A 27,459-nucleotide genomic window follows, 5' to 3' on the forward strand; every position below is an offset into this window, starting at 1 on the left:
GGGGGGCAAGGGAGGAGGGGAGGAGACAAAGGAGAAAAGGGTTCTGAAGCAATTGGGTTTATTGGAGGATCTGGAGATGAGCAAAGCAGCAGACAAAGTGCAAGTCCCATTTCTGTATTGCTCCTCCAAATTAACAGGACTTTGAGGACTTGCTGCCAAGGTAAATTCAACTCTCTTTCCTTTTGGGGCTACCTAGATACTAAGGTCAGTTATTGTCGGTAGGCGCTTGGCTTTTATGGAGGGAAACTTCTGACAGTGTTCTCATGAAGGAGTAGTTCAGATTCGCTTCTCATTCCCTATGTCCTCTGCATCCTTGATCCAATTCCTTCTTCTGACTCATTTGTTTCTTATATTTTTTTTTGCCTTATTCATTATCACTTGTTCTGAAATTATATGGCCTTTCAACTACTATCACAAATCCACCGGAGAGAGAATATTTTTCCCACTATTGAAGATTTAAATTAGAAAAATTATTTTTGTCAATATTATGAGTGGAAAGGGTTTTTTTAAATAAAAGCATGAGCAAATCAAAACTGATGACAGAAAATCTTATAATCAAGCATTGATGAAAAACTGAAAGACTTTGTGTGCTAAAGGTTTCTATTTTAAGATGAAAAATCATGTTTTTGAGGAGAGCAATTTTATCTATAATTTCCTTTTCAGTCATAAGCCAATTTTTCCACTGAAAAAAATTTCAGTGAGGAATTTGCCACCAACCTTAGCCAGAAACCTTCACATAATTAAGTGTTCATAGCAAGTATCTGCTCTGTGTAGATGGTGATATCCAACATGCCTTCAGAACATGGAAGCCATTAGTTATGGTATCACTGAAATATTATCATCTCCAGGGTGAAGCATCTCCATTGCTGAAAGAAAGAAATGCTCTGGGGAAGAGACAAAAGAAGCCAGAGTGTAAGACAATATAGAAGTTTTTTGGGAGCTATGTATTTTCTCACCTTCGATGAGGGTGTTCTGTATCAGGCACTGTTTTCTCAGTGTGATGAGATGCTAATCAAGTCCTGCTTTCCAAGAAGAGCTTCAGCACCATCTTTATTGACCGCATTTACAAGCTTGCTGGCTAGCTGAACAAATGCTTCTGACTGCACCACTTTTATTCTTTATTTATAGTAGTGTCCACAGTATGCTGGGCCTTTCTCACACATTCAATGCTGGGTGAGTCAACTGAAGTTATGTGCAGAGGACCGACAGCAGGCAATGTCTGTACAAACTGAATCTATTCATGGCCAAATACATTTTGAGAGTCATAAATAGGAAAGGGTGGGAGTATCTGGATGAAGTTGCACCAAACATAGGGAGTGCCATGTGGGAAGAGGCATGCGTTGATTACATGAAAGTTGATGTGTGGGTAGATGACATCTAATCAATCCATGGAGTGATAAGTTGGGGTTCTCAGAAGTCAGTGCAGGGTTTTGCAGGAACCATAAAATCTTAAGCTTCCCTCTGAGTGAGAAAGACCACAGGACCCTGGTACACAAACTGCTTTCTGAATCACTTTTTCTGATGAGATGAAAGTGGGAAGAGTGTTTGTGGCAATGTTTGCTCTAAAAAAAAAAATGTTTGGCACTTTGAGAGCAGAGACACAGTCATGCCACTACCCTACCAAATTTCTGATGTGCAGAACAATGTTTGCTCAGGTGGGAGGTGCTGCTCTGGGGCTTGAACTTGAGCTGATGGGTCTGGATAGCTGGGCGTCCCTCTTGAGCAGGTCACTGCTTTGATGTGTGACTTTCAGTGATCCAGGAGTATTTCCCTGCCTTTTACTGCTGTGAAATCAATACACTCCCCACCTCCCTAAGGATAGTAATTAACTGCTTTAAAAAGTGTTTTGGGACACTTGGTAGCAAGAATTCTCATTTAGTTGGACAGAGCATCCACGATGCCCCATCTAAAGGCAACGTGATATTTGGGGAAGTTGGTTAACAAGTTTTCCCTGCCACCTCTGAGATGGAGTGAATATTATGTCCCTTTCATTTTGCTCACATGCTCACACATCCCGATGCACTCAGCCCTGCTATGTCTGCTGGGTCACCCTCTCTTCCCCAGTACAGCACTTCGAAATGGTAGAAGCTGACCTATCACTCCACTGCCCTGACTTTCAGGAAATGGTTCTTCATTGCTGGGTGAGCTGTTGGGATGTTGTGAGGAGGGCAGAGTGCTCATATCCCCCTCCCCACAGGTGCACACTGGGAAGAACTGGGATTTGTAAGGCTAGGTGGGACAAATGGCTGGTGTGTCAGTCCCTCCCATTTGTGTGTTTTAGATGGAGCTGCTGAAGGGATTGCCATGGCGTCGTGCTTTCCTGGCTGTCATCCTGAACCTGCTGGCTCTCAGCCTCTCCACCACTGCCTTGCTCGGCAGCTACTGGTGCACTGGAACCCAGAAAGTGCCCAAGCCTTTGTGTGGGAAGAGCAAAGCCACCAAGTGCATTGGTGTCCCCGTGCCACCTGATGCAGGTGCTAGCAACGTTTCATCCCAGGATGTGGTGCACTACAGCTGGGAAACTGGTGATGACCGCTTTGCCTTCAGATACTTCCACACGGGGATGTGGCTTTCCTGTGAAGAGAGCATGGAAGGGCCAGGTAGTGTCTTGTCCAGGCAGCCACAAATTCTTCACTTGTATTTACTCCACAGGAGTTTGGAAATGAAAGGTGGGAGGCTGACAACACTTGGGAAAAAAGCCTTCTTCATTTTCCTAGATGGCATTGGCCCTGTGCACTGCTGTGGTCATTGTATTTCTGTCCTTCATTGAGATGTTTACAGACCGGGCAAGGGAGAATGCTTGTCCCTGGTGTGCCCTTCAGTCTGGAATAAGGGCTGTGAAGTGGAAGTGGTGGTGGTGGCAGTGGCTCTGTGGTGGCATTGTTCATCCTGATGTGAACGGGAATGAGCCTCCTTTCCCTTTCCCTATAGCTCCATTCCTGCACACAGCTTACTTCATGCTCTCCAGGGCACATTTGTGCATGTCCCCTCGGAAATGTAAACAGGGTGATTTTATGCAGTGCTGTCAATTTATAGCTATCACTGTGCGGACTGCAATAGTTTGTGTTCTCCTTAAACCACCAAACTGAGAGGTTTTGTGAATGGAACAAGATCTGGGCCTTCCTTAAAAAAATAATAAATACAAAAACAGAATTCTTGCCTTCTTAATACAGAGAAAACCTGGAGAATCTGAACCCAGAGGAACTAAAGCTAGGATGCGAACTGAACTGAGGATTAGACCTGGAGTTTTGTAATTTTTTTTTAGTTGCTTTTGTGATATTGTGACAGGTTTCATTTATGATTTTTGACCATGTGGGACTGGCACAGGGTCACGCAACCTGTACTAGACCCCTTTGGTGCCTCCCTTCACCCTTGACTTGCTCCTGCACAGCCCTGCCAAAGTCCTTCTGCTGAAACCTTTGCCACACCAGCGCAGGTGGATGCTCTGCGGTGCACAGATGCTCTTTACAGCCTGGCACACACATTAGGAATCAGAACTGACCCAGCAGGTGTCCAATAGGGAGATTTGCATCTAAAGATACAGTGATGAGAGTCACTCTCATCAGGCCCATTCCCCTGAGCCCACCATCCTCCCTTCAGCTCTCCCCAAGCACAAACATCTAAGCCATCGTTCTAGTACAGCATTTCTCATTTTCTTATCTGTTGCTGTCAGAGTTTCAAAATAAATATCTGGTGAATAAAAGCAGACAGAAGGGGGGTGGAAGCAGGAGGGGATGTGCTTGAAACTCGCATGTTCTAATGAGAGGGTTGCATCATTAGGAGCATTTCCAGACATGCTGCAGAAGGAGACGTGTTTATTTGGGACTGGTTTGGGCTGGGGTGTGTTTCCATGGTGCTTTTGGGAATGGGACTTCATCCCTTGACAGCTTTCTCTGAAAGACTTGTCCGGCCACTGGGCAGTCCTGGAATAACCCCAGTACCTGAAGGAACACAAGAGAGCATGTTACATCTGGATTGCAGCAGAGCACAGGATAGAGCACAGAGTCAGTCCCAGTCCCCTGCTTCCTGTAAATTGAGTACAACCCATCCACTGCTGGGAGTCTTTAAAGCAAGTGAACAGACAACAACAACAATCGACTATAACCAAAGGAGTATGAGTTAAGCTGGAGGAAGGATTTCATTATTCAGGATAATCTCAGGATCAGTTTAGCTGAGCCATTACTGAATAACCTCATTAAAGTTCTAGGTAAAGTAGCAAACAGCAAGTTAATGAGGACTGCAGATGGCACTAAACTGGGCAGCATCCTGAGAGCTGTGGATGACAGAAGTAATACAGGAGATTGGGAGAGATTAGAACTGGGGATAGAAATTAAGAAAATGAGATTCTTAGATGAAAAGTGCCAGGCTGATACTTCTGGGAGAAATACTGTGCCAAGTAGAGGAGAGGACCCTCAAATGCAGTAATGCAGTATGCAGAAGAGAGACTTACAGATAGTAACAGTGGACCCTCAGCTGAGACAATAGTTTGCATCTGGCCAATACAAAAAATCAAAGCAAATATGAACACCATTTGTCCAAATAGCATGCCTAAGATGTGAGAAGACTACATTTATGTGTGATTCTCTGCCACAGAAGAGGGACTCACATCTCTGTCGTGCAGCATTTCACTTCTGAAAAATTTTTATTGTTTTTTTATTTTGGAAGCAGTGCTAGAACTGCTCTGCTGAGACCGAGGTGAGTGGGAATTCACATCTTCAGTAGAAGTGGTGGATCTGCAGTTTCTTGTAAGCTACAACGTTAATAGTCCTGACCAACAGTAATGTTGTGAGTGAGTAGCAACAGATTATTTTCTATTCACCAGAGGCTCATAAGATTTACAAACTGCTGAAGTTTTTTTTTTCTGGAAAGGCCACTTTTAGTTTTCCAATAAGACACTGTCTTCCCCTACCTTGCCCCAGTGAAGGTCTTAAAAGACGGTCAGAAAGAGAGCAGATGTGAGAAGATCTGGTGGGTAGACTCAGAAATGACTGGAACTATCCAGTGAAAAGAGTGAGAGGAAGATATTGTCTTTTCCTTTATGTATCCTGCATTGTTTTGCAAACTAATACCTTTGGTTTTGTCTTTCAGAAGAGAAATGCCGTAGTTTTATTGAGCTTTCACCACCAGCAGAGAGAGGTAAGAGCAAATTCCCATAGCTCACTGTAGCTGCCCAGTGCACCTCCTTGGGGTGAGGGACCAGCAACATCTTGCCTGTGTGGGGATAGCAGGGTGGGTCCTCAAAGGATGAGTCCAGGCATGAAATCCTGGCCTCAAGGTTGCTGAAAGAGCAAAGATTTCCTCACAGATGTTTGCTTAAACCACTGCCATCTGTGAGGTCAATGGTGGAAGCCTCAGACCCCCTCCCATACGAAGTGGGATTTGTCTCATCTAATAAATTGCCCAGTTTGAGCGTGTCACTTTGCTGTAGCCAGTGGGAAGGGGACAGATGCCACCTGAGGGCAGTCCCTCCCATGTATGCTGCATGTTGGCTCAGGGCTTCAGTTTTGGGGTCTGATGTGGACACTGGAAGCTGAATCACCTCTTACTTTGTGGTAAGATCAGAATATCCAAAAATTACACTTTCAAGGTGAAGTCCTTGAAAGACATCAAATACAAAACTTCATTTGGGTTGGAGAGCTTACCCCTTCTGTCATTGTCACATGTTTCAAATTATCCTGAGGATAATTTCAGTATACCGGAATGTATGTGTACATATGTAATGGAGATTTTACTTACTGAAAGCTTTTCAACTGCTGTGGGCTTGCTAACTATTCCCTGAAATGGAGACTGGAGGCAAGTCATTTCAGAAGATGATCATATGTGAAGGGAAAGGCCTGGTGTACAGAGTCTGTGTCAGTGTTCAAGCCATGAGAGCAAGGGCTGGAACAAATGCTGGGGAATGGCAACAGCAAGCAGGGAGATGAGTACTTTGGGAGAGCTCATCTTCTTTTTCTGCCTTGTTTCCCCTATTTTAAAAACACTGACGAAGACTGCTGAGCTGCTTTTATAAAGCAACATGCATTCCCAGGTGAGGAGTCCAGTGCAAGTGACGTGCAGTGGCATCGCTGTGCAGATTAACCTGGGTCACTCTTGGCATAATGGCATGCTAGAAAAACCTCCACTGCTTATTTTTTTGGGAAGCAGTATTCACACAGTTCAAATACTGCTGGTGTTACAAGATCATTTTGAAGCCATGCAGATCTCCGCTTTGTCATAAAATGAATGACGTAACTGCATTTACTGAATGACTCTTGCATTTACCACAAAATGCCCACTTCATAGGGAGTAGCAATGTATTTTTCTTCTTTCTCACCTTTTGTGCTTCATTCCCTGCCCAGGCCTCTGGCTCTGTTGCTTCCAATGTCTTCCTTACAGACTGTTTTCCTAAGAAAGGAGGTTTATGCAACCCAGTTACATGTCTTTGTAAATCTTTCTATCCGTCCCCCCCTCACACTCCTTCTACTGCTCCTTGTCTAATTGCAGCCCAATGTTGACAGAAAGGCCATGTTCTGTAAGATATTTCGCTCCTACAAATTACTTGGAAGATCACTGTGAGCTTAAGCATGACACTCACAGTAACACTGTGGTCTTAACAGTTCTGTCACCTGCTTTCGCCCCTTCCTGCATCATCTGAAGATGCTCCAGCACAGCTGCCATTACATAGTGGGGCCAGCACTGGAGAAGGCCGTGTGACTGTTGATTGCAGGCTGGGCTGGCTGAGCTGGGTGTGTGCACAGCAGCTCCACATCACACAGGCAGCATTATATGACCAGATTACACAGCATGCATGGTGAACCTGGGCTCACAGGGAGAGTGGTGCAGAGACCTCTGTGCCTGTGTAGTGCCTGCAGCCTCCAGGACACTTTTGGCAGTTTGACCTCTCATGAAATAGTCTCCATGATTGTGCTGCAGCAAGCAAGCGAGCTCATTCAATGATTCTATGATTCTATGATTTAAGCAGGGAATGCAGCTCATAAATTCCTGCTAAAGAGCCAGGTGACTCTATGGCACTAATGATATTGAGGACTCAGCGCCACATTAATGAGGGTTTTCTTCATACTCGTTTTCCCCAGCTGAATGTCTCCTCTATGGCCATTAGTAGCTGCTAACAGTAGCGTTCAGTGCTGCTTCATTTGCCAGACTCGTATTTCTTACTCAGTGAATCCTGTGCTCTTCTACAGCCCAGCATTACAGAGTGCCTTTTCCCATTCTCCTCCAAGTCCTACTGTACAGTGAGCTCAGCTGAGGACTGTGGTATCACTTAAGTCCCACTGATAATCCCAGAATGAAAGTATCAGTACTCTGCTCAAGCAGCAGGGTGAGCGGTGAATATTACTGCACTAGCTGGATATCCACCCCAAGAAATGTAGGACTGCAACGGGCCTCCTGAATTCCAGAGGCCAGGTCACAACCACTGCTGTGGAAGAACCATACAGTTCTTTTCCTAACCAGCTGAGTCCCAGGTTAAAAGTCATTTGCTTCCATTGTTATGATTGGAAATCTATTCTGAATGGCAATATACTAATGTGTAAGACCCGTCTAACATCCAGCTCAGCTGTGTTGATGGCCAACCTATGACCGCTAGGTCTTGTGCTAATACTCAACAGCTTTCCCCCTGCCTTTTTCCCCATGCCTTCTTTCTTGCTGTTTATGAATAATGATGGCTTGTTTACAGACAGTTCTTTTAGTTCCTCTCAGCTTTTGTAGTGCCAGACCAGCCAAGTCATCTTCTGAGACAGACTCTCTGTCCCCTTCAGCATCCTGTGAGCCTTTGCTCACAGGCTGGGGGGATTGTTTTTGGGTGTTTATTGTTTTCCTTCTTTCCCTTCTTTCCAAAGGACATTTGGATTTCAGGATTGGGTTAGGAAGAGGGGGTACTCACCCTTGAACAAGTCACACTGTATTTATGTGAGGAGTCTCTGGTTCCTGGCAGGAATCCTGTGGCTGTCGCTGGGATCAGAGATGCTGTACATCAGCTTGCTGCTCATCAGCTTCATCCTCCTGATGGTGGAAATGCTGCATACTGGCAATCCTGTCTGTGGGTTGAAGCTCAACGCCTTTGCTGCTGTCTCCTCGGTGCTGTCAGGTAAGTGTGTTACTGCAAGCTTGGAATCACAGCAGCAGGAGACCCTCCTCTCTCACACAAGGCTGAAGTATGCTGCTCTGGCTCCTGCTATAACTTTTTTCCTTTCTTGTCTTTTGTGTCCAGGTCTCCTTGGGATGGTGGCACACATGATGTACACTCAAGTCTTCCAGGCAACGGTTAATCTGGGACCAGAGGACTGGAGACCACACTCATGGGACTATGGCTGGGCATTCTAGTACGTGAGCTCTGAAGTTATCTTCACCTCCCCAGCCTTTTGGGCTTCAGCCATACTACATCCTGCCAAAACCCACCTCCTCCCTTCTTGCCTTTCTGTGTTTCCAAGGACAGGTGTACCATGGTTTTCCTGCTAAAAAAACCCTGCTTTAACAAACAGTTGCTGAGTTACTTAAACGAGTAGCTACCAAGGACTGGCAAAACAATAGGGTCACATCTAAACAAGTGCCTTCAATCCCGCTGACTAATCAAGTTTGTCCCTATGCTGGTTTGCCGTTTGGTCTCAGCTCTTCCCTGTATGCAGAGGCCAGTGTCACACCTGTGATGATGCTCTCAAACGCGCCTTGTTTTTCTGCAGTTTAGGTTGCATGCTGGTTTGGCATCTTCACTAATTTCCAAAGGGCCTATTCCTGCAGCACTAAGCCTAGACAGATGCTTAAAGATGTGGACGCTGCAGCCTGGAAGAGCAGCTGCAAAAAGCAGGTGGCTCAGGGTTCTTTTCTCTAAAGGCTAAAGAAACCAGCCACAGCCGATATGCCATAGCTGACTTGAAAAACAGTCAGATGAGCCTGGCAAGTGCCCACGGAATGTGCAGGCTCAATTTGCAATGCTGTAGTGAAGATAACCACATTGATTCTTAAGACTTAAACACTCCAGTGCCATGTGCCAGCTGTGGACATCAAATGTCAGCACACTCATCTGGTTATCCTCATGGACATGCCTCATGTCCAGGAAGACACTGAGCAGCCAAGCAATATAGAACATGCTTCCAAGCTGTGTCATCCTGCTCTGACCCGTTATAGACTTTCCTGCTGTCATTTTTGTTTTCTCTGTATCCCTCCCTTCCTTGGGACCAGTATTTACCCCACCACTCTAAGAAGGATCTCACGGTGGGATAGTCCCTAAGAACTCTAATGTTATGAGCCTGACACCTCTCGACTTTGTAGTTCACATCCATGCCCAGCAGCTTCTGCCTGGCAAATCAGGGTGTGTCACAGTGTATGCAGTTCAATTCCTTACCCTACTTGGCTTCTGACGGCATGTGCTGTTCTTGTGTCTCTCCTGTAGCATGGCTTGGGTCTCCTTCACCTGCTGCATGGCCTCTGCTGTCACCACTCTTAACACCTATACCAAGACGGTGCTGGAGTTCAAAAGGACCCACATCAAGGGCTACGATGGGAGCTTCAAGGATCAACCTCAGCACCACCAGTGCTACATACAGCAGCAAATAAGCAGCTACTATGAGCCCCAAGACAAGCCCCTCCGCTCAGTCTCTGAGGGAATTGACTTCTACTCTGAGCTGCAGCAGAAAGTGCTACGGCGAGAACCAGAGCTGGACCTGGATGAGGTCTTGGGACAGACGATCGGGGAGGATCGCTGTTAAGAGATTAGTGTGCAGGGACAGAGCAGTGGGGTTTGGGAGGCACAAGAGCTCTGAACCAAACACTAGCACCACTTCACAAGTTCCTGTGGAGCTCTTCCTTCCTCTACCGTTCAGGGTGTGAGAAGAGCTGATGGGCACTGGGCTAGGGCAGTGCCAGCAGTAGCAGGGTGGGTCCTCACTGATCAGTTTGACAGGTGTCCTCAGCTGGGAAGGGTGAAACTGGAGGGACATGTTGTTTGTGCCAGCTGTCTCCAGGCACTTTCAGACAGAGTTGAGGTAGTTGTCCTAATCCCAACAGCACTGCACCCAGGGATAGCGCCATCCAGCTGACAAACTGCAGTGCTGGGCATGTTTGGGTGGTGTTACATTGACCTTCAAGGAACCCCTCTGGTTCAGTGCTATGGTGAAGGGCAACAGTGCTTATATTGATTGGCTGTAATCCTCTCTGAATACCTTATTTATTCTTCATTTCCAGGACCTCCAGGTCCAATGTCCTCTTCTCCCTGCCCCCAGATTGAAAGTGCTGCTGCAGCAGCAATAGGGATTTACTTTCAGACATCTCTCCCTTCCTCTTTCCTATCTGTTATGACTCCCACATGCTCCCTTCTTGCTTTTCCCCCCAAAATCTCCCATTCTGAGGTACTTTCCTGTCTGTCTCTTTCTACTGTGCTTCTCCACAACCTTTAAGAATCTTTGACTGCGCTTTTGCTTTTTTCTTTGTTTCTCCTAATCCGTGACCTTCTTCCAGTTGTAAAAATATCAAAAACAATCCCCAAATCAAGCAAACTCATTATCTCTCAAAGGTGAAACACTGGTTTACATGACACGCTGATGCTGTACACAGTATTTATTTGCTCCACTGCAGTTCACAGTTCAAATACATTTTCCCAACAATATACAAGACAGACTCTTTATTCACAGTGGCGATGTGTGTGTGTGCCGGCAGGGTGAATTCACATTATGGAGGAGCTAACATCACTGCACTTGAATATCAGTTCTCTCAGGAAGAACCTCAGGAGAATAACTACTTCAGGTAACAGTCACTTCACCTTTCCCAGCAAGGTGGTGGCTAGACAAGAGGGAAGGGGCACTCCTGTTTAATCCTCGTATATTACTGGTCCTCACACTTTCAGTCCCTACTATGCAGCTGTATTAATTGATTATATATTATAAACACTAACCCCTGTTTGGAGGAAAATACCAGGCCTAGAGCCATTGCTACAGTTGTGCTAATATATACAAAGCTATTTACACAAAAATACCATTAAACATATACAAACTCTTCACAGGCTCTGACATTAAGAGAGCAGGGCCCAAGGACCAGCCTTGGGGCTTGCAGCTAATCCTGAAGGGCTATCCTGGAAGCTTTATATGGAGATGCAGGGAAGAAGAGAGAGGGTGATATGACTAGAAGAGGTGTCAAGAGCTGAGGAGAGCAAACCCATAGTAGATGTGCCCATCTGGAAGGAGGGTCAAAGAACTGCCATCACCTCACCACTCACCAGGAAGTGCTGGGAGGGTGGAAGAACATGTGCCAGCAGGAGGACAGAAGAGTCTTTTGCAATCCTCATCTTAGTCTGTCTTTGCTTAATGTCAAAGGTCAGACCTAGAAAGGCATACCAGAAAACAGTTCCTATGTTGTTGCCCTGTGCTGTGGGGAGCTGCTGGGGCACCAGTGGTTGGTTTATATATGGTCATTTCTGGTACAAGAAAAATCACGCAAATGCTCTGGAACTACCACACGGGAGACTGATGGCACACTCAGAGGCATAGTTCAAAGCAGTAAACATACTGAGAGCAAATGTGCCCTGGGGGCAGTCCATTTCTCCTGCACCTCCACATAGGGCTGGGATGGCAAGTGAATGGTAAAGTTGAGCTCAGAATAGCGGTAAAATGCACAGAAAAGCCTTCCAGTTCTTCCTCTGTCTGAGGCTCTAAACTCTGAAGCAGTGGTGTGAGAATCAGCTTTGCTGTGCCTGGATCTAGTGTGATCTTTACAGTGCCTGAGGGGATCTGCTGGCAATCTACCCCAAAAGGGCTGTGGTGCATTGCAAAGGGAGACTCAGCCCATTGGACTGCCGTGTAATGTTACAGTGACACTTCAGGTTCACAAATAGCTTAGGGATTGATGAAGAGGAGACAGAAATTAGACATGAACCTTTTGCTTCTACGTCACCCATATGAACCTGTCTTGAATGTGGAACTCAGAAAAAAAATATATAAGTGCAAGAACTGGTGAATGCTGCAGGGACCATCCTTCTCTAGATCAGGTAATAAAGCCAGAGAGCTAGTTTTTTTGTGAGTTTGGTGACAGAATGGAGAAGAGGGCTGAGAGCACAGGAAAGACTGTGGACAAGACTGGCCCTGCAGGAGCCAGACAGAGGCTTCTCTCCAAAAATATAAAGATTAAAGCAGGTGGTGTCCTTTAGCCACACCATTTGCCTTGAGTCATCATGGCCTGCTCTAGGCCTAGAGCTTATTTGGCTGCATGGGAATACTGTTTGGACATAAAAAGGAGTGTCCTAAATCTGACTCATAAATTAAACATACAAAAAATATACATATTTTGTATAAATTGATACATATATATATATATATATGACTTGGCTTTATATATATATATGTATATAAATTCTAAATTCACATTTCCATGTTACCTGGAAGGAAGCATGCAAGAACAGCATATGGAGGGGGAGATGCTGAACAAGGTTCCTCCGGTACAGGACAGGTCTGCCAAGGACAAACCTGCTTCCAGCAGCATTCCCCAGAGAGCTGAAGAAAGGGGAACTGCTCTTACCCCCATTCCCTCTACACAGCAGTTTTCCTGAAGATCCACAGAGCAGCTTCCCGTATTCCCCATACAGGCCACAGGTTCAACCAAAATCTGAGGAACCACCAGGCTAGACCTGGAAAAGGAAAGGCAAGTAAAAACTAAAGACAAAACCTATTATAATCCAGTCTGGTAGAGAAAAGTGGTAATTCAAAGGTCAGCAACTGAACCTGGGTACCACTATATGGAAGACCCTTGTTTGTCCATGTCAAAACAAGTGACCTCTGTCCCACCTCTCTGTTCCCTCTGTGAGTGTGTCAGTCCCTTATGCTCATCATTCTTGTTTTTTTCTAAGATCCCCCTCCTTGTCCAACTCCCAAAGTACAGCTGGGCCTCATAATCTGTCCAGTTTATGCCCAAAGGGGAAGCCAGTCATCTTGCAAACAGTCTCTCTGCATCCCAGCAGTCACTTTGCATCCCAGAAAGCACCTAACTGTGTCTGTAGGGAAGAGATCAGATGTTTTCAAAGGCCTGGATTTCATTAGAGGTTCCTGCACAATCTCACCTTCTGAGGAAAGTCAACAAATTTCAGCCGGGCAAGAAATCGCCTCACTTCTCCACGGGTGATTTTGGAAGTGGTGGTGTCCTTTAGCCACACCATTCGACCTTGATTCATCATGGCCCACTTCAGGCCCAGCTTGCTGACCGAGAGAAATCCTGGCTGTTTTTCAGAAGTTGCAGTTGTCGTCACAGTGATGTGAAATGCATCCTTCTGGAGATCGTTAATTCCAACTGGTTCACCAGAAAAGGGAGAGAAAATATTGGTGAGGAGTAAATGATTATGTTTCTTCCAAAAGAAATCTTACAGTCTTCACTCAGTCAAAGCATCCACTGGACTAAGGGTATATTCAGTCTGAATTTACTATTGCATGTACCTTAGTTAAACAGGGAAAATTATTTTAAGTTAAAAATTTTCCATGGAAATAAAGTTGAAATTTAGATCACAAATTGAAGGGCTTGTCTGCAGGTGATGTTTTTGAGCTTGACATAGGAGATGCACATATAATGCAGTTCACTTTCAGAGAGCTTTCCTTCCCAGACCTGTTAGCAGATATTGTTTTACCTCTATAGAGGAGGAAATTGGTAAAGCATGGGCAAGTCAGATCACGCCAGTCACTGCAAAATAATCTGTACAGACCTCAGAAATCCCAGTTTCTAACAAAGCCCTCTAAAAATTATATTATATTTGTTCTTGACTGAGCTGTGTTTTTGATACACATCCAATTAGATGTATCACTGTACAGTAGTTTTTCTATGCATCCTGGACTACTCGACTCAGTGCTGGATAAATTGATCTTTTATCCCACATCCTGCCATGCTCAACAGGTTGGCTGTTGGTTGAACTGCTTTAGAAAGAGCAAGAAAATTCAACAGGGACTGTACAATCATATAGATGTCAAATCCAGATCTACTTTTCCCTAAAACCACATGTTTAAATATTTTGGATTCCCCCTTTCAAAGAGAAAAAGGAAGAAGCAGCACAACTGCTATCCCAGAGAGCAGGAGAAGAATGGCCAACAAAGGCAGAAGTGTATCTGAAGCGACAGAGAAAAGTTTTGTCATGAGTCTTCATGCACTGCCTTGAATCATAAACAGCTCCATGGAAAGCCAGGGAACTTCTCTGGTGTAAAACATTCAGGAAATCAAACTCGGATGCTTCCTTGCTTAAACATGTGCAAGAAACTTGGTGGGTCTTTTATTTGTAACGTAGGGGCTGGACAGAACCTTCCTTCAGGAGGAAGATGAATCTTATTTCCCATTGCTGGCCTATGTGTGGTGGACCTCAGGCAACACCTTTAAAGGCACAACTACACCCCATTGTTTCTCACAGCTACTTCTCCCTCCATATTTCTTTTAGCCTAGGTAGTTTCTCCTCCATTTGTACTCACTGGCTGAAGCAATGACTTTGTCTGTGGCATTGGTGAGGTCCAAAAGCACTGCAGGAAAAACTGGATGGAGGAGATAGAGGTGGTGCAGTCCTGGGTGCTCAGGTCTGGGACCAGGTTGCTGTTGGAATGAAAGGCAGACAAAAACGTTACAGCTGTCTAGCAAAGAGAAGTCTAGCTTTGCCAAAGAAACAAAGTTTTCTGACACTGCGCTGCCTTTACACGGATCAGAGAATCAAAAATTCTATGGTTTTACAGAGATGAAATAATGCAAAGTTTTTTTTCTAAAAACTAATTTGTTCCACAACTTCTGTTTTGTAAGGCTGAGATGTGGCTCTGTCAAAGACAGCTTAACGGGCGAAGCTACAGCCTGAAAGTTTGAGTCTGTGTGCTGACTTGTGTGCCTGTGTGCTCTGGAGCTGGGAACAAATCTGCAGTAAAAATACCTCAGAGTTGCAGAAAAAAAATGAAATTTACACTGAAAGTTTTAGTTTTGTGGACATGAACTTTCTGTCAGTAAAGCTTTCTAGTGAAGAATTTGCACACAAAAACTCCTGTGTTCACGCTCAGAGAAGTCAGAGTGCCAAAGCAAAAGGAAAATATGTCCCTGACAGCCTTCTTATATGGCAGGATTAAAGTTCAGTTACATTAGGAATAAAAGACAGAGACTGCACGTGCCTTGCAGAGAAATCTCAAAGTGAAGAAAGGATGCTTGCTCACCAAACTCTGTAACGCAGGCTGTGCTTCATCAGCCCAGAAGAGAAAAACAGACTTCTTGTCCAAAGTCATGACTGACAGTGCATCCAGTTGTTGCTTGTGCCACGGGAGTTCCTGGTTCCAAAGAGGGAGGCCAGATTTGCCGTCTATCACCATCACCTCAAGGCAGGGGAGAGATCTAGCATTAATAGGTGTTCAGCTGTGGGTACACAGAGGGTCCCCTTGCAGTGGCATGGTCTGTGCTGTTCCCTTTCATGCCTGTGGCCACACAGCAATAAGGGTCAGCCATAGAAATGGGAAGAGCGAAGAGCAGGGAATGATTGTCCCCTTCTACCCAACCATCCTCTCTCCTGTGTTGCCTTGCCTTCATTTTTTTTTACCTTTTTGTTCCCATCTCCAGTCTGTGCTTGCAGCATGAAGTCCAGAGTTTGGTCAGCACTGAAGTAACCTGGTACAGGCTGGCTGCAAATTTGGAAAAAGAAACACTCAGTTCCGTGGCAGAAAAACACAGATTTCAGATGAAGGCAGCATAGTTGCTTTCATCTTCCATTCTGCCTCTTAAAAAGGCGAGATTTGCCATACTAAATAAGATCTTTCGACCACTCAGAACTGTTCTGACTGGCAGGCACCATTTGTTGGTGGATCACAAAAGTGAAAAATGATCAAGCAGCCCATGGTGCTTGTTAGCCATTCTTCAGAGTCATCTGTGTGGGAGGCATCCCTTGCTAGGCTGTGTAGACATCTGTTTATCACCCTGTGACATGACTGTATTATTCTTTCCTTAGCATGAGAACCTGTTCAGTTTTTCTATGGTCATAAAAAATTACCCAGCCCTTTCCAAATGCATCGTCAGATTTGACCTCCAGATGAAAGTGTATTTCCCAGGCTGTCTTAGCTGTGTGAAATGGCACCTAATATACTCACCATTAATGTCAGCCGATGATTCTTTGTTTTCTTACTCTTGGTGGTTTTACAAGCCTTTTTATAACCTTCAGCAGTTTAAATGAAGTTCCCTCTCATTTTCTCCCTTCTGGGTGACATAACATTATTACTTGAATATCTCTCACTATAACTGTTTTCTAACCATCTTGCTTGCCTTTGGCTTTCTGAGTCTTACCTCTGCCTTCCTCAAATTCACTACAGCTAAACACAAGGTTCTAAATAAGCACAAACCATTCCTCAATATTAACAGAATCTGAAATTTTATAGGAAGGCAGGATCATCAGAACATGTCCTCCCTCCTCTCATTTATGACATGTTGCCGTATTTCACCCAATTAACCAAGTATCAGGAGGCTGAGTTTAACTAGATCTATCAGCCACAAGGCTTGCGACAGAAATACAAAGATGAGATTAATTAATCACTTCTCACGACAGTCAGTTCTCATGATTAATCTCACCCAAAGAAACAGGCCTGCGTTTTCATTTTCTTGAACATGAATTGCTTTTGCTGCAAGGCACTTGTTCTTGCTATGGCAAGATTAAAATGCCTGTTATCTCCCATTACTTAGGCTTATGAACTCACCTCTCAGGCTTCTCTCTGATTGTATAAACCCATTGACTTAAATCTTCCATGATAAAGCATTTTTTCCAGCCATTTTCTCCATTTTTTTTCCAGCTTCCCCTTTAAAATTTGCATACCAGAATAGCTCCTGAAAAGCAATGCCACATACAGCAGCCTATTTATACTTACTGCATCAAACAATGTCACTCATTTTACAGACACCTTTGGCAACCAGAACCAATGCTTTCAAAGCAGTATCATGGGACACACCCATAGCTTGAAAGCTCTCCAGTAGCAAAAGGAAGTAGTAGGTAATTCTATCTTATGGACATAGACTTAAAACTTCTCCCAAGGTGCCTCTTCTTGTGTCCCTTATGGGTTACAGTCAATGGCAGATCCCACAAACTGAATGCAGGCAGGCATAAGTATTTTAGATGCTACCAATCAGCTGAAAAATCCCCTGGGCACCTTCTCAAATTAACCAGAAGGCTACTAATTATTCCTGTCCAACAGCAATCCTCACAACAACCTGCTATTAATCCTCTCTCATCTGAAACATCCATTTACAACACAATTTTCAACTGCTTACTCAATTTCATGGTCTCTGAACTTCACCCTTGTTTTATGACTACTGATTCTCCTTTATGGTATTCCAGGGATCTTGTCAAAAGCTATCTGGAAATACAACACATGTGTAACAGCCAGGTTGTTCTTCTCAGACTGTTCCCAAAAGACTGGACCCAGTCTGCCTGGCTGGAGTGGTGTGCTTGGGGCAGGTTTACTCAGGAAAAGGGGAACTCAGCTGGCTCTGTAAGCTTTGTCTGATGAGGAACTGGGTTTGGGTCTGTTTGACTGTCTGGTGACACCCCTGAGCTGAATTTGTCCCAAAGCCTGTTTTGCTCAAGCAGAACTTAGCTCTAAATCCTAGTAAAAATACCCTCTTAAATAAACGCTTGTCCACAATAGATTCAGTCTGCCAGATTTTGTCTCTCTTAACTGCCAAACAGGCAGTCCAGGACATTAGCAGAGTGGCCTTGAACAAGAATTGCTTTCATTATTTTTCAATGCCTGTCTGGCAGCTCCTGTACACGTGTTGTACTCTGTCCCTTGGGAGGACATGGAACCAGAAAAAACAGAGTCAGAATGCAGCAACCTAGAATACTAGTTGACCAGAAAGGTTGTGGAGTCTCCATCCTCACAGATGGAGCACTAACATCTGACAGCACACAGCCCTGAGCAACCTGTTCTAGCTAAGCCTGCTTGAGCAAGTAGGTTGAACTAGGTAATCTCCAGAGATGCCTTCCAATCCTCAACCATACTGTGATTCTGTGAATGGAACAGGTAAAGCAGTTTTCAACCCTTCTTGATTTGAATCTGCAGAAATTTTCCAATTAATTAGTGGGTCCATTTAGAAGTTTCTTGCGCATGACTGATTTTTCAGCATCTATGAACTGGCTTTGCTTAATCAGTACACACTTAGCCTCTGACCTAGATGCCAGACACATCCAGAAGTCTGCAGACTCTGGGCCCAAAACACTTTTAGTCCCTCTCCTTTCCCCATAGTAAGATCAACCAGCCATAAGCTATTCTAAAGCCATTGTTTATGTCACCCATCAGCCCTCAAGAATGTGAACATTATCTGAATATCAAACCTAGCTGAATTCCAATTTTGTTTTGCTTAATGAAGATCCAATGCCTTCTTCCTATAGATGCTCTTGACAGTCGGTAACACTGAGCTGAGAGCTGCTTTCTTTCCTCTAGACAGCAGAGCAAGCAATTTGTTTCACACATAATTTCCCTCAACTGTGCCCAACTGCCCTTTGCAAATATTTAATACTGGGCAAGCTAAAATTGATAGTTATTATCAACCCATGAGATCTGGCAAATTACTTAATTTCCATGTGTGAAATTAGAGGATGAGCAGTATTATTTTAAGGTTTACATTTAGTATAGATGGTGTGCTAACTGCCATCAGAGTGCTCATTTTCAGCTTTCAAGGAACATTAAAATCTGTGGGCCATACTCAGACACCTTCTCTAAAAACTTAACATCACTAATGCAACTGCTCCTCTCCACTGAGAGGTCAAGTGGCAGCCCTGCATGGCAGATGGGATGAATCACACACCAGTAATCTCCTGAATTCCAATGTCATGACAGTAGTCATGACATCAGTGTTGGGTACCTGAATCAAGCCCCCTATTTGTAATCACTCACAAGGACACAGCTCAGGTTTCCAGACTTCTGTTCCTTGCTCCCTGCACCCCTGCCCTCCTCACTTGTTCAGAGATGCATTTGTACACCTCTAGTTCTTACATTTCTCTGCAGACATGAAGATTTTTTCTCCAGTGCTTTCTAAGGAGCACATGTGCTTAAAAGTGAAAGGCAGGAAATGGTACAGGAAAAAAAAAAGACAGAAAAACGTTCCCAGGGTGTAACCTGCTGATGTTCTGCAGTTCCAGGGTCCAGCGGGGCTCCAGGTCCTGTCCCCGCAGTAGGATTAAGCCCTCTTTGGTTGTGATGAGCAGGTTGCTACAGTTTGTGTCAGGCGCCTTCATTGGCTGCAGGAAGTCAACACCCCCACTGGGAAAAATGGAAAGCAAAGAGAAGATTCCGAGGCTTGTATCTGCACATCTCAGCACTAGCTGCCTGTCCACATGGCATTTCATCCTACCTAAGATTTGAACTGTTCTTGAAGAAGCCATCTTTTCCCCAGTGATGGAACTTAGCTTCCTTTTGGGGTTCCTCAGTTAAGTGGGTTAAATTCAGGTGTGGGCTCTTCTGAACATCTTGAGTTACTATAAAAAAGCATGGAGTGTGGGGGTTCACATTTGTTCCCTCCCTTTATTCTTATCCAGGCTGACCTCGACCACAATGTGGCAGTACAGGAGAAGGAGCTGAGAAATCCAGGCCCACAATGCTGTACATAGACTGAGCTTCCCAAAGGGACTCCATTAGCTGGGAACATGTTTTTTTTTCCCTCCAGGTATGCATAGGGGGTGGAAGAAAGGAACAAGGAGCAAGAGAAGGAAAGGACTCTCCTTTACCATACTATGCACTTCTTTTGCTAGGACAATCACAGAACAGGGAAGAAACAACGAACTCCCCAGAGTATTGTTATCAACTGGACAATGAAAAGAAGGACAGTTTTGAAGTAGGAGGGAGCATTAAGAAGTGCCTACCCTCCCCCTCCTCTCCCAGCAGAAGCAAGATGACAAGTCCATCTCCTACCTGTAAATGTCAATGAGCTCTGACAGATTGACAGATCGGCGCTTTTCCCACTCTGGCTCCTCTTGCAGCAGCATTGCATAAAAGCTGTCCTGGTTTCTGGCTTGGGTAAAGATATCCCGCAGGGCAACTGCTTGAACATTACCTGCCAGGAGGAGTAAACATCAAGAGTCCTGCCTGCAAAAGTTAACTCCCTAGTAGCACACAGTGTCCTTGGGACCACTGTGGTTGTGGCAGAAGGCAAAGAAAAGCCCAGAGCTGGAACTACCCTTGCATGATGTGCCTTTGGAAACCCCCAGGTATTCCAGGCTAGCAGGTATTGGTGCTGCTTTTCCAAACCGTGGCAGTGAGACTCATTTCCATGCGCTCTACTCCTAGCTTTCACAGCAGAAGGTATGGTAGAGATATCCCTGGGACACTCTGGGCCATTTTAGGTAAAATTAATGTTTTTTCAGTATGGTGAAGTGCTGGAGAGGCAAGGTGCATCTTACCAAAACCAAACAGGATGTAGACGGCTCCCCGGCTGGTGACGTGGACTTGGGGACCAATCACTTTCCCTTCTCCATTGGTGCTGTACCTCACAGGCCCACCCAAAGCAGTCCCAGTCTTTCCTGATACCAAGATGAAAAACACATCAGGCTGCAAAGAGAGAGATGTAGAGATTTTTAGCAGTACTTTCATGCACTTGTGCTCCCAAAATCTTCACCAGTCCCCATGGCATGAAGCTCCACTGCTCTTTTCCCCCCACAGTAAGGCTTAGATAGTGGTCTCTTTCTCTTTGCTCAATCTGGCTTCCTGGGAGTCTTACAATCATGCTTTTCTCTTGACTGCAAATGCATCAAAGATGGAAGGGACTTCAAAAACCTAAACTCTTCTAACAACATTAATGCTAGAATTGTGGGGAGGGACGAGCATAGAGGAAATACGCATCTGAATAAATCACACAAGTATTTCTTTCTTTTGGATAAGCTGAATGCTCCTTTCTCCAGAGATCTATCTCAACATGGCTCCTTACACTGCTGCTAAACACTCACTTCAAACCAAGTATTCACTGAACAGAAACAGACAACTCTCAAGTCTCAGCCAGGGGTAAATAATGACCCTTCTGTTCAGTCCCAGCTGACAAGAAACGCAGGTAGTGTCATTATTGCTTGATCTCACTGCTCTGACCTACTAAAAGAAAAAGGGTGCTTTTCAGGGAAATCTAAGGGAACAAAAATTGGGGCTCTTTCAGCTTCTGTTACAGCCTTTCCATATCAGGCTCCCTGTTCTTCCTCTAGATAGTCAAGGTCCTTTCAGACCCTGAGCAGGGATATGCTGTACCTGTGTTTCTTTGAGGGCCAGAACAACAATATCCCTAATCCCGTCTCCATCTACATCTGGAAGAGTTGCAGCCGGTGCAGCCAAGATCCCACTTGAAAGGTGTGTGGAGTTCAGCGTCCAGATAGTCTTGCCTGTGGGAAGAACAGGATGAAAGAGACCTGCTGCACTTGGGGAACTAGTGGGCATCCCCAGAGGGTTCCACAAAACCTTCTTGAAGGAGGGAGCAAGAGAGGCTGTTTCCACCATAATCTGAGAAGAGGAAAGACAAGACAACAAACTGGGGCAAGCTGCAGCAGCAACCAAAGTTCTTTCCTCAGCATTTCTTCAGATTGTCTTTGAGTCATGGCTCAAGTCCTGCTGTGCTACCTTCTCAGTATCTCTCTAGAAAGACTTGAGCCCAAAACACTTCCTGAAATAGCAGAGAATATTTGAGGCTCACTATTGGAAGGAGAACCTAAATGAGAGTGCTACTCGCCAGCAGTAAAGCCTGTAGGTAGACGCCAGGAAAGGGAACAGATGGGCAGTTCTGCTAGTCAAAGTGCAAAATTGTCTCAGTTAAATTCCTAGCAGCAAACAGCCACTCCAGCAGGGTATGCTCACTCCACCTCAGGGTGAAAGCATGTTAGCAGACATCATGTCAAATGGTTAGAACCCAGCTGGAAAGTCTGTAAAACCTGATTTGCAAATTGGCAAATCAATTTAAACACCTAAAAAAAAGCAAAATGAAATTCAAAGCTTTTACTTCTCCATGATTTTGCCAACACTTCTCCTTTTTCAGTTAGAGTTTAAAAATGCTTTTCTGCCACTGCTGCTGTGTAGAATAGGGTTTGCACCTCCATGACAAAGGAAACAAAAGGCCAGACATGAAAACGCTTGTGCACATCAGTAACATTACTACTGCTGGTAAAGGAGATAGCATACGGTCCATGAAAACACTGTGCAAGTAATTTGGTCCCTAAAAACATTTGAAAGGTATGTGTTGCTGCTCATTGACTGGATCTGTCACTTAAACCCAAGGTTTCTTATATCTCTCCATTCTCTGTTCTGATTCCAAAATCATCCCTATACCTACCTGTGAATATTTCTGCCAGTGAATTAATGTGGTAGAACAAACAGAAATCAGAGAATGGAGGTACACATGATGAAGTGATTAAAAATGCAATATTCATTCACATACAATCAATTCTTCTATGGGCCTAATTTCTCTGAAAGGTTTACTGGCTGTAGCATATGTTCTTATCTAATTTCTCCAAGAACAGCTTTTCGGTGCTGTTAGGTAGGTGCTGAATTGCACTAACAGCTCAATGCTGATGAGAACAGACCCTACATATCCTTTATGCCACGGGGGTGCTACAGGATATGATTAACACTTCGAAATGTTCTGAGATGGCAGGATGAAGATGTTGCCAATGGTTTGGATTCTCTCTCATCCTGTGTAACTAGAAACTCAGTGTTTTGACCCTTTCCTGCATGTCACTAGATAACAGCCACCATGAAGTGCCAGCACTGAATCATTCATGCTTATTAGCCCTTTAAAAAAAACCAAGAAAGCAGTAGCACATTTCTAATATGCTTGTTATTATATGGACTCTACCTGTGGAGGCACTGAGAAGGCTGAGGAATTTTGATGTTCCTGTAACAAGGCAGACAGGCTCTCTGGGTGCTCCCAGTGCTAGCCCTTTGCACTGCACACTCCGAGTCTCCTCTGGAAGCTGTATGGACCACAGGGTGCTACCATTCATACCAGAAAGGGCCACCACAGTTACAGAGGGCCTAGAGACACCTGTAAGAAGTAGAAGAGAGGGAGACTGAAATCCCTTGGCATCAGAGGCTATGTCTATTCTGCCTTTTGGCTTTGCACTTGAGTTCCAGCTCTAGCTCCTGGAGCTGAGTGGCTAGAGCCAGCCACATCCACACTGCCTGAAAGCAAAGGTCAAATCCCATCCCATGGCTGAGCCTCTCTGCGCAGAGCCTCCAGACAAGTTGGGCTGTCAGACAACAGTGCAGTCGTGGAGGCTGGACCTGAGCTCACAGCAAAAAATGTGGTCAGTTGGGCACAGAGTAACCAAGACCCTGGCAACAACCTGCTCAGTCGTGCTGACTTGCTGGTGTGAAATGTACTGCTGTCAAACCAGACTGATCCTTCTGATTCCCTCTCTCTCAAGACACTGATGGGAAGCCTTAAGTGATTCCCAAGGTAGATACCACCTCATGTGAAACTCCTGAGTTGTCTGTAATTCTGGGGCAGCAGAAGGTGATTGGGAATGTGAGAACTTTCTCCTTTCTTTTCTAAAATACTTTTATTGTTGTGAAAAACAGATTGAATCCAATCAATTGCTTTAACTCGGAAGTCTTCCTAATTCACTTGTTAGCACAAAATAATTGTAAGAAAAGGTGCTCTATGCTGTTTCAATTGACTGTTGGCTCTGATTCCAAATCTGAGCAACTTTTAGCTCAGTCTGCCATCAGACATAATTGTGGTTACTGTAATCTCCACCTGGTATGCTCATATCACGATTTAAGATGAACTCCCATACACTTCAAGATAACAACAGTCCCAGTTGACTCCTGTCTTACCGGCAAAACAACACATGACCTGAGTACACAAAGGCTATATCTGGGCCACTGGCTAAAAGCAAGTCTGAGCCCACTCTCTAAATCAAACACACTTTTCTCAAACTGAAAATCATCCGGCTTATGCTAAGGGGTTACCCCAGCCCAAGTTATCTTTAATGGCTTGGCAAGGACCAACTAACTCCTGAATGCAGCTCACAGCTGTTGTGTGTACAAGCTGGAGCAGCAGATAACAATGTCACAGCTTACTCAGTCAGGTACCTATCCCAAGCTTATCTCTACTGGACACAGTGTGAATGCTCTGAGCATAAGCTACAGGAGAGCTGATGTCCAGCTATGCGAGTTTAGGATTGTGACATGCTTACACCTGCTTTAGTGCCTGCTTTTTGTCTTCCAGCATAGCTATAGCCCAGGATGCAGCTAGGTATGATTAGTTCCATTCAGGGCATGCTGAGAACTGTACATGTGTCTGTGATGAAAAATAACTACAATGCAATGGCAAAATACAGAACACAAGAACAACCTCTACAAACTGAATGCAGCCTTTATGTCAGTAGTATCTCCCTCTCACTCTCTGCTTTACTAGCTCTAGAGCTTTCTCTCTGCCCGTAGGTTTCTTTCTATAGGACTTGCTGTGAAATACCAAGGGCCTTACTTGGGCCATGGACAAGCAGCATTCTCCAGGTCTTCTAACTATATTTTTATTACCCTACTCTTTGAAAAGCCAAGGCATTTTGCTCCTGCAAGAGTTCTTTTCAGGCTGTGCAATGTATGCTTGCTCCCTGAACGTGTCTCTGAGACTGAACAGATCCACATAACCTCAGGTGATGCCAGGCTGGGTAAATGTGGTGCAGCCAGCAGCTGGGAACTGCCAGGGCTTCAGAAGCCCAGTGCAATAGGTTGCCACTGACTTGAGAGCACCTATGTAACAGCGGCCAGTATCAGCAGGCTGCTACTATGTTACATGAGGGGTGTCAGGGTTAGCAGAGAAAACAAAAGCAGCCAGGAGGAGGAAGCAGAGCAACAGCCAGGCACAGTAGCTTCCGCATCATCAGCCAGTCTACTATCTGTGAATTAACAAAAATTTGAAGCCTGGCAAAGATATGGAGTGACCTGGAGAAAAAGGCAGTAAGGTGAGGGAGTTTCCTGCAACAGTGACCTACAGCTGCTATAAAAAAAATCCATAATGCTCCCTGTTGGCAAGCAACTGTCTAGTTCAGAAGAACCAGAGTGCTCCAACAGTTAGCTCTGCCATCATGGTTACTGTCACCAACTACCCTTGGTAATGACCAGGACACTGGACCACAGATCAGGGAAGAGTCCAGACTCTGCCACTGAATCTCATCTGTGACCTTTGTCAAGCTGCTTCCCTCCTCTGCACTTCCACCTCTGTGCCTGTAAAATGGAGGTAGTTAAGACTGAGCTCCTTTGTGAAGGGCTCTGACAGATAATAATGGCAGAAAAAACCTCACCTTATTTCCAATTGCTATTTGTAGAGCAGTGCTTTCTGATCGCTTCATCTCTGCCTCCAAACCAAGTGTGCACAAACACAGGACAAAGGGATGGACTTGTCCCAAGATGACATAAGGGGAAATAGATGACATTAACCCAAGAGGGTCTGGGAGCACAGACTTGCAATGAAAATTATAAGCAGCTTGACAAAGCACAGGCACATACACCAGCCATTTCAAGGAACTCTGAAAAGAGCACTGCAGTAGATTTGCAGTGGTAGGAACTTCCTGTGTGTAAAAAAAACATATAAAGGTCCGTACTGACACATAAAGAAAGAGGAATGGAAAGCAGCTGCAGCGCTTACCCATAACACTAGCATTCATCAAGGCAGTGAAGACAATGAGGATGTCAGGGAGCCCATCGCCGTTCAGATCACACAGCTCCAGTGGGGATAACACACCACCTGCAACAGTCAGAGAATCACCGCACTGTTGTCAAAAAGGCCATCCAGCTCATTTTCCATACTGGGAGTGGAGGGCTGGCCCACAAAAAGAGACTCATGGACAGCCAAGCCTCACAGAGTCTGCCAGGAAACCACCAATGCCAGGCAGCTCCCACCACTGCATGGAAAGGTAGAAATGTAGCACCTGGGTCAGAGAAAGAAAAGGGAAAAATGGAGGAGCTAACAGAAAAAGATGTCTGCTTCCCACTTCACTTTCTGAGATGATGTGGGAACCACATATCTTATGAAAGGCTCAGATTTGGTAGCCAGAGGCAGAAAGAAAGGAGGGAGAGACATATCTAGATTTGGCACAAATTATTTCACAAACCACTGTTACTTTATTGCAGAGGTCAGAATGGGAGATACTTTAGATTTGTTATCAGTGGCCTGTATAGGATGACAAAAGATCCTGAATGTTGATTTACTGATTCAAGCAGGACAAGAAGACAAAAGAAATAAGGTTAGTTAAGACAGTTAGGAGACACAAAGACTTCTAACCCTCTCCTCTCGAACACACTCACACATTTCAGTGTGGAGGTGCTGGTGAAACCCAGGATGCAGAGAGGGAGGTGCTATGTTTTCAAGTGGGCTGGGCCATCCCCATCTGGAACAGAGTGCTCCATCCAGAAAAAAGGCAGGATGGGAGAAGAGTCAAAATGCTTTTTGGTGTTGTCAGAAACAAGATTTTGTGGCACTGTTATCTACTGATGCCAGAATTCACAGGCCTCAGCTTGAAGAGTGGGAAGGACACAGGAGTGTCTATTACCTCGGAGCATCTGCAGTGGTGAGGAAGGGCCTCTGCTCCGAGCTGGCTCTCCCAGATAGGTCTCTCCCGCCGATGCCCAGCCTGGGAGCTGCCACCTCCCCCATGCCAGATGCTGTTCCTGGGGCTTTCTCACCTGCTCCCTGACCTAGGTTGCGGTTCCAGGTGTTATGTAAGTCTCTAGGGGGACAGGGAATTAGAAATGCGCACACCAACACAAGAATCATCGAAATCACCACAGTGAGCAGAAAGATCGCTGTGCGCAGGTATGGCATGAGGGAAGGAGCAACCTTTTGCTCCAAACTCCCAGCCGTCTCTGCAGGATAACCCTCAGGCGCACTCTCTGACGTGTGCTGCTTTGTCATCCCAACCTCCACATCAGAGTCAGGGTCCTGCATCTCCTCAGGGGGGCTCTTCCCGTTTTTGATCCCCCCATTCTTCTGGATGTTGAGTACCAGGTCATCTTCACTTTCATCACTGTCAGCCTGAGTGAGGGGATCATATTCTCCAAGGTCTGGACTCTTCTTTCCTGAGAAAAGAGATGGAGAGAGACAATAAAGCATGAGTTCCTCATTTTTGCAGGATCTCAGTGGAGAAAGGGCTGCAGTGGAGAGAGATACAGACGGGATGACAGCGCAGTCTGCATTTTGCATGGATCCAAGTGAGTAGTGTGAGAGAAAATACAAGATCTGTCCATGTTTCAGAGTAGTAGCTGTAGGAGAAAAGATTCTGACAGTTTATTTCCCCAAGATAAAGGTGTATATATATAATAACTATATATACATACACATACATACATATGTGTGTGTGTATATATATATATATATATGGAATTCATGCCTGATTTAATTCTAATACTCTCCTGTTTGGTAATGAGACACATTGACACAAAGTCATGCTTAATGCTGTGAGTACCTAAACCACAGCATGGTCTTGACTTCAGACTCTGAACTCCTTCAGCATTTGCCAACCTCTAATCC

The 27,459-nt window shown here is 45.0% G+C and overlaps 2 protein-coding genes across 2 annotated transcripts; one reads left to right on the forward strand and one right to left on the reverse strand.

Annotated features, from left to right (window-relative positions):
- Positions 1 to 2,281: 2,281 nt before the first annotated feature.
- Positions 2,282 to 9,704, forward strand: GSG1 (germ cell associated 1). The gene is made up of 5 exons (XM_010086169.1): positions 2,282 to 2,600; positions 5,089 to 5,136; positions 7,934 to 8,086; positions 8,210 to 8,321; positions 9,389 to 9,704. The coding sequence occupies exons 1-5, from the start codon at positions 2,282 to 2,284 to the stop codon at positions 9,702 to 9,704; spliced, it is 948 nt and encodes a 315-aa protein (XP_010084471.1).
- A 2,900-nt stretch (positions 9,705 to 12,604) lies between these two features.
- Positions 12,605 to 27,008, reverse strand: KIAA1467 (KIAA1467 ortholog; the record flags this gene model as incomplete). Its single annotated transcript, XM_010086170.1, has 12 exons — positions 12,605 to 12,610; positions 13,040 to 13,266; positions 14,424 to 14,541; positions 15,141 to 15,296; positions 15,518 to 15,599; positions 19,077 to 19,220; positions 19,869 to 20,010; positions 20,357 to 20,504; positions 21,189 to 21,319; positions 22,783 to 22,971; positions 25,579 to 25,677; positions 26,616 to 27,008. Coding segments are annotated over 12 exons (1,835 nt in total), but the record flags the coding sequence as incomplete, so codon positions are not given.
- Between the last annotated feature and the right edge of the window lie 451 nt (positions 27,009 to 27,459).

This window comes from Pterocles gutturalis, unplaced genomic scaffold, assembly GCF_000699245.1.
Source record: "Pterocles gutturalis isolate BGI_N339 unplaced genomic scaffold, ASM69924v1 scaffold51785, whole genome shotgun sequence".
In the NCBI taxonomy this organism is placed as follows: Eukaryota; Metazoa; Chordata; class Aves; order Pterocliformes; family Pteroclidae; genus Pterocles; species Pterocles gutturalis.

What these genes read in the sequence shown, in the direction of transcription:
- GSG1 (XM_010086169.1), top strand. Translation starts at nt 2,282, where the DNA reads ATGGAGCTGCTGAAGGGATTGCCATGGCGTCGTGCTTTCCTGGCTGTC. An exon ending in AGAGAGCATGGAAGGGCCAG is followed by an intron (nt 2,601 to 5,088) that starts GTAGTGTCTTGT and finishes TTTGTCTTTCAG; the next exon opens with AAGAGAAATGCCGTAGTTTT. An exon ending in GACTATGGCTGGGCATTCTA is followed by an intron (nt 8,322 to 9,388) that starts GTACGTGAGCTC and finishes TCTCTCCTGTAG; the next exon opens with CATGGCTTGGGTCTCCTTCA.